Source organism: Hemitrygon akajei, chromosome 11 (genome assembly GCF_048418815.1).
Source record: "Hemitrygon akajei chromosome 11, sHemAka1.3, whole genome shotgun sequence".
NCBI lineage: Eukaryota > Metazoa > Chordata > Chondrichthyes > Myliobatiformes > Dasyatidae > Hemitrygon > Hemitrygon akajei.
This window is the reverse complement of record NC_133134.1, coordinates 12,202,483-12,209,925: the sequence shown is the minus strand read 5'-3', so window position 1 is coordinate 12,209,925 and position 7,443 is coordinate 12,202,483. Positions and strand designations below refer to the sequence as shown.

Sequence of the window (7,443 nt, the reverse complement as noted above, 5' to 3'; positions counted from 1 at the left end):
GATCAAGGCCTACCAAATAAGTAACACAAAAAACACTATACTTGTTCATTTATTTATTGAGAAAAATTATCCAATATTACATGTATTTTTTGGAAAAAGTATGTGAACCCCTGAGGTAATGCCTTCTACAAAAGCTATTGGGAGTCAGGTGTTCCAATCAATGAGATGAGATTGGAAGTGTGGGTTGTAGAGGTGCCCTGCAAAGTCAGGTTACTGTCAGAGCTGCTCTTCTCAAGGAAGATCTGTTTATGTGCACCATGCTTCGATCAAAACAGAGGATCTTAGAAGAATTGTAGAGCTGCATGAAGATGGAAAAGGCTGCAAAAGCATTTTTAAAGACTTGAGTGTTCATCAGACCACAGCAAGTGGAATTGTCTACAAATGGAAGTAACTCAGTACTGTTGCTACTCTCCCTAGGAGTGGGCATCCTGCAAAGATCACAAGAAGAGTACAATGTGCAATGCTGAAGGAGGTGAAAAAGAACCCAGGGGCAACAGCAAAATACCCGCAGTTCATCATGTTGTGCCGAACTAATTAAAACCAATGCAAAATGCAGCGGCTATGGAGAGGAATAAACAGTCAATATTTTCGGTCGAGACCCTTCATTATTCTTCTTCATAAGTTCTGCCTGACCTGCTGAGTTCCTCTAGCATTTTGTGTGTGTGTATTACTCTGGATTTTCAGCATCTGCCGAACCTTCTGTGTTTATAACTAAACCCAATGACTCCTAATTAATCCAATCCTCTTTCCCTGCTGATTGGCCATATTCCCCGTATCTCTTCATATTTATCTGCCTTTCTCGGAGTCTCTCCAACACTCCAATGCTGTCTGTCTCCAGCACAACCCATGGTAGTGAATTCCAGGCACCCACCACCACTCGTGTAGGAAAACTTCCCTCGCACGTTTCTTTTCTACTTTCTTCTGGGCTTGCTGCACGGTTCTGCACTGAACTAAGGGTCTGTGGACGGACTCTTTGTGGACTTCTGTTCAGAATGCTATTTGCTTGTGTTTATTGTTTGCATGATTTGTATTTTTCTTCTCTCTCTGCACATTAGGCATTCAACGGTCTTTTTTAATGAATTCTATTGCGTTTGTTCTGTGGCTGCCTCTTAGGAGACAAATCTCAAGGTTGTATAATGCATACATACTTTGATAATAAATTTAATTTGAACTTTCTCCTTCTCAACTTAAACACATATCAGATGGTATTAGGTATTTCAGCCCTTGGAAAAATATGAAGGCTGTCAATCTACTCATCATATAATTTTATACACTTTTGTCACATCGCCCCTCTGCCTCCACCTAAGCTTGGTGCTTTCAGAGCAGTATTCCCTCTGAAAATTTAAGTAATTACTATATAGAGGAGTGCAAGTGTAATCCTTAAACTCTTAAACCACAAGACCATAAGATATAGGAGCAGAATTAGGCCATTCAGCCCATCGAGTCTACTCCACCATTCCATCATGGCTGATCCCAGATCCCACTCAACCCCATTCACCTGCCTTCTCACCATATCCTTTGATGCTCTGACCGATCAGAAAGCCATCGATTTCTGTCATAAATATACCCACGGATTTGCCTTCCACCACACTCTGTGGCAGAGCATTCCACAGATTCACTACTCTCCGGCTAAAAAAATCCTCTTTACCTCTGTTCTAAAAGGTCACCCCTCAATTCTGAGGTTGTGCCCTCTAGTTCTGGATACCCTCACCATGGGAAACATGCTCCCCACATCCATCCTATCTAGTCCTTTCAACATTTGGGAGGTATCAATGAGATCCCCCACATTCTTCTAAATTCCAGAGAGTACGGGCCCAAAGCTGCCAAATGTTCCTCATATGTTAACCCCCTTCATTCCTGGGATCATCCTTGTGAACCTCCTGTGGACTCTCTCCAATGATAACACATCCTTTCAGAGAAATGGGGCCCAAGGCTGTTGACAATACTCAAGTGCGCCCTGACTAGTGTCTTATAAAGGCTCAGCACTATCTACTTGCTTTTATATTCTATTCTCCTTGAAATAAATGCTAACACCGAATTTGCCTTCTTTACCACAGGCTCAACCTGTAAATTAACCTTCTGAAAGTCTTGCACAAGGACTCCTAAGTCCCACTGCACCTCTGTATTTATTGTTATTCAATATTAATTGTTATTATTGTTATTTTTTTACTTTGGTGTTTTTACAAAAATGGTTGTCTTTGCACATTAGTTGCTCGTCAGTGTTGTGTGCAGCTTTTCATTGTGTCTATTGTGTTTCTTTGTACTTACTGTGAATGCCCACAAGAAAACAATTCCGAGGTTATATGTACTTTGATAATAAATTTACTTTGAACTTTTGAACTTTAAACACACAGAGTAGAGAGGATGATTTATTATTGTAAATACTTTTAACAAAATAATAAAAATCTACAGTCACGTAACACATCAGTTTCACAATCTTTTCAACACAATATAGGTGCAAAATGGCCGAAAGGAGCTTTGGTTACTTCTTTAGGTTAGTTGGGTACCAGACCATGCTTGAGGAGGCAGATAAACAGATGAACAGAAGAGGCTGAGCAGTTGTCCCAGCAGACAGGGTGTCCTGTACAGAGATTATATTGGCACCTTGATTAATGCATTGCAGATCGGCCACTCTGTTTTGCTTGGGCAGAGCTGCTCTGTGACAAAATGGTGACTGTGGAAGAGTGAATCAGAGTGGATAGGAACAGCAAATTGAAGCCCATGTCTTGATCAGGTATGCGGTTGGCAACAATTTACATTGAAGGTTCAATTGTCTCTGTCCCAAATGAAACAGCAGATCAAACCACTTTTCTTAGAGGTAAGAGTCTGCTGGCTTTCAAGTACTTAACTCTTGAAAATAAACCAAATAAGGCATTTCTGGATAGTTCTACAAAACAAGATGAGGCATGCAAAATGCACGGCCCCTTTTCCGCTTGCTTTTCATTGCAGTTTTTCCAACTGATCATTCTTTAAAACATTGAAGATTTTAAAAATAGGCTTTTAAAACAGACGTTCTCTGTTTTAATATAAAATACATCCATGCTAAACATGTGTATATGCATGCAATGCAGAATTTGAGAAGCTACATGAAACCAGCCCTTCTTCAGTAAGTGCAGCACCAACAAAGTTGCAACGTCCTTGCAGAACATTGGTGCAACCACAAAATATGGTTGGGACTGGTAGTTACCCTGTACATTCAACACAATTAAATGGGGAAAATCAATTGACCACTCCTCTCAAATAGAGCGCATTTTCGAAACAGTCCATAGGAGAACTTCTTACTGTGTCCCTGTTCACCCAACAGGAAGATTCAGAACGACTAATGTAGTGACTGGTGTTTACGAGCTAAATGCAGGTACAGATGGACTCTAAAAATTAGGCACTTATCTCATTAGAAAATAATGTTTTAAATAGGCTAATTTCAACCAAATACTCTCACTGTGGATATTTTTCAATCACTGTGTGAAGCACACACTCAGTGGCCACTTTATTAGGTACTCCTTCTCATTGATACAAATATCTAATCAGCCAATCACGTGGCCAAACTGTGCAGCTGTGGCCTGCAGCCATCGGCACTCGCCTCAGCACTGTGCCTGTGCTCTCCAATACATGTTCCGTTTACTATTTGTTTACATTTTTAAAATCACTTGCATGATTTGTGTGTGGGTTCTATTGTGTTTCTTTGTTTTGTGGCTGCCTGCAAGAAGATGAATTTCAAGGTTGTATATGGTAGACATAGTTCAATAATAAATTTAAATTCAATACAAAAAGGCATGCAGACATGGTCAAAAAGTTTAGTTGTTCAGACCAAACATCAGAATAAGGAATATAATCGAAGTGACTTTGAACGTGGAATGATAGTTTGTGCCAGATGGGGTGGTCTGAGTATCTCAGAAACTGCTGATCTCCTGGGATTTTCATGTACAACACTCTCTAGAGTTTACAGAGAATGGTGTGAAAGATAAAAAAAATCTAGTGAGCGGCAGTTCTGTGGGCAAAAAGGCGTTGTTAATGAGAGAGGTCCATACTGGTTCAAGGTGACAGTAACACATAAAACCATGTGTTACAACAATGGTGTGTACAAAAGCATCTCTGAACGCACAACATGTCCAACCTTGAAGTGGATGGGCTAGAGCAGCGAAGACCATACTGGTTTCCCACCTGTACCTAATAACGTGGCTGCTGAGTGCATGCTTGTGTTGTAAACTACAAACATCTACCTGTAATTCTCATGTATACAGTTAACACTCATTCAATACCAGAGCCATCATTTTGTTATTGAATATCGATTTTCATTCACAATCTCAAATCACATGATACCTACAGTATACTTGTATAATTGATTCCTATTGAGATATTAGATATAGTCAAATATATACTACATTTGTAGCAAGTGGATCCTTTCTTGGGTAAATCTATGTACATTAGCCTTATTTGAACTCCCAGAAGCCAACAATATAGATTTGCACATTAACAGAGAGCAGCTGGACAAATAGAACTGGTTAATTTCTGGACTGGGTATGTTTACAGTTTTCGTTAGCGCGGCACTATTACAACTCGGGTATTGGAGTTCAGACTTCGATTCTGGCATCCTCTGTAAGGAGTTTGTACTTTCCTTCCCATGAACCGCGTGGGTTTCCTCCGGGTGCTCCGGTTTCCTCCCGCAGTGTAAAGGTGTACCAGATAGTAATTTAATTGGTGACTGTAGATTGTCCTGTGATTTGGCTAGGGTTAAATAGGCAGTGCGGCTCGTTGGGCCAGAAGGACCTGATTCACACTGTATCTCTAAATAATATAAAAGGTAAATAATAAAATCATGCCCCATGTACCATTTCAGAAAAATGAACATTTAAACAGATGGTGTCATATTGTATTTAAGGATCACCAGGTCTGTACGGATTTACTATTAGTAAACTGTATTTGTTTATATTATTTACAGATACAGTGTGCAACAGACCCTTCTGGCCCACCAAGACACACCGCCCAGCAACCCACATATTTAACCCGAGCCTAATCACAGGATATTTACGATGACCAATTAACTGGCTAACTGGTACATCTTTGGACTGTGGGAGGAAACTGGAGCACCCAGAGGAAACCCACACGCATGCTTTCCAACAGTAAACAGCAAAGGTTTCGAATACTCGAAAAGGCAAAGTTTGTTCAGGAAGACTGAAGTCACATTGTACTTCAGTTCCAGGGCTCTCCTGAGTGGAATAAAGCCACTGCCTTGTGGACATTGCATAATGTTTTTTTTTGGTAATTTCCAATGGCCTGCGTCCGTGGGGGATAAAATGAAACCTTTCCCACAATTCTGGTCATATCCTCTCTCAATCGGGGGAAAAATTGAACCTTTTCTTTATTTTTGGTCGTATCCTCTCTCAATGGAGGGGGAGGGGGAACTGAACCATTTCTACAATTTTGGTTGTATCCTCTCTCAAGTTAGTGACTTTATTGAAATACTAGTGATCTTTGCTTCCAGACGTCCAATCTCTTGAACAAGTGCATTTAGCCTAAAATCCACCCACGCAGATTTATACTGAAGGTCATTAGGTATGAATCTATAGTGGGAACCTTGGATGAATTTCAGCTCTTCTAGCTTTATAGGGTGGCAAGGGGACGGGGGATGAAGAGGACAAATACAACAGCAATCTCTGTTACCCTGGCTGACCCAACCTTTCCCAGGTTCTGTGGCTCTGTACTCTATCAGTCAGTACAAAGAGTTTGCAAGGAGGCCGAGTGGGAGGAAAACCTAGCAAAATGCCGAGGGAACTCAGCAGGCCGGGCAGCATCTACGGAGAGGAATGAACAGTCGACGTTTCAGGCCAAGACCTTCCATCAGGACTGGAAAGGAAGGAGGAAGAAGCCAGAATAAGGAGAGGGGAGGGAAAACCTTGTAGATTTTCAGTTTCGCAAAGAAGCAGAATGGGAGCTTCAGCCAGTTCCAGTTTCCTATTCACATCTAATTATCCTATTGAAATCCACATACGGAGTTGTCAAAATTAATAATTGCACAACACTGATTGTTTGTGAAGCTTGCTGCAGGCAGCCTGACTTTAAAGCCTTGCTAATTTCATTCTTACAGCAATCATGTAAATATCCTTTATAAAATCACTATAAAACAGAAGTGAGCGTGTAGCAGCAAGTAGATATTCCTTTCAATGTGAAATTGTCGCTATTATGTCCCAGCTGCTAAAACATTGGCAAAAGGGATGAGTTTTGGAATACTGGATTTGCCAAGTGAGGAAGCAGTGATGGAAAAATCGTACCTCGTTACAGCTGTTTAGTGGCAATTTGTCTTAAGAAGGGAAAGGGATCACAGCTTCAATGATCTTCCTGCCTTGCTATAATACAAATCGTTCTTGTGAAAGTAAACACGGATCAAATCAAGGTTGGCTAATACATGGGTTGAAGGTCCCACTTGCCTGCGGCTCATGAAGTAGTGTACTTCAGACAGCATGGCATAACATGCAGGGACGCTAAGGCTAATGCAGAGTGCAGTTGCCTTCAATGTCGCTGTCACTGATCGCACTTGGAAGTGGGGTGCAGAGCACTTCCCAGCAGCTTTCATTTACAAACGTGCAGGGTGGTCCTGAACCACCAGGCGCGAAATACGGTGATTGTAGGCTTCTCACCTATAAGCACCGATACAGTTAAACTCAAAAATCTCAACCCTGTGATAATTATGAAGGCCTGAAAACAGTGCACACCCTTGACCATTTTGTACGCTTCTATGCCACCTTCAATCAATTCCTTAAGGGCGTTGTTAATCCTAGAGAGCCGGCAATACAAGCGTGTCACATTCCCCATGGTAAGTCTGGACGCAGCACCTTTCTGTACAAAGCACGACATGCTGGTAAGACAATGAAAACATATCGGGCAGCAATCTTAGAACAGATTGCATTGTGGCCGCCAGCCAGTGGTGGCACTGCCTTCGTTCCAGCAACATCCACATCAGAAAGTGAAGCCACACAGAATGTTGCAGGCCACTCAGAAAGTCTTGGGTCCTAACAGGTCCACACCTAGAAAGGACAAAATGAAAATGTTAACGGGCTCCTGGCAAAGAAAGAATTTCAGCAACACACAGAAAATGCCGCGGGAACACAGCAGATCAAGGCAGCATCTATGGACAGGAATGAACAGTTGATGAAGGGTCTCAGACCAAAGCATCGACTGTTTATCCCTTTCTACAGATGCCGCCTAACCTGCTGAATTCCTCCAGTATTTTCTGTACATTGCTCTTCAGATTCCAGCATCTGCAGAATCTTTTGTTAAAGAATTTTAGTAAACATCTTCATAATTCAATCCTAGATACTAATAAATAAAACCTAATGTGCAGTGGAGAATGTATTAATTAGCTGTATCACTGCCTTGTATAGAAACAACAATCCCTTTGAACAGAAGATCCTATGAAAAGTAGTGGCTTCAGCCCAGTACATCATG

General features: G+C 41.4%; 1 protein-coding gene across 7 annotated transcripts in view; it reads right to left on the bottom strand.

The window, feature by feature from the left end:
* Positions 1-2,356: 2,356 nt before the first annotated feature.
* traf7 (TNF receptor-associated factor 7) overlaps positions 2,357-7,443 on the bottom strand; it is a 100,512-nt gene continuing 95,425 nt past the window's right edge. For all 7 annotated transcript variants that reach the window (XM_073060214.1, XM_073060216.1, XM_073060222.1 and 4 more), the window contains one exon: positions 2,357-7,022. In XM_073060214.1, the coding sequence (XP_072916315.1) occupies positions 7,008-7,022 (15 nt within the window). In that variant the 3' untranslated portion in view covers positions 2,357-7,007. The remainder of the gene's footprint in view (positions 7,023-7,443) is intronic.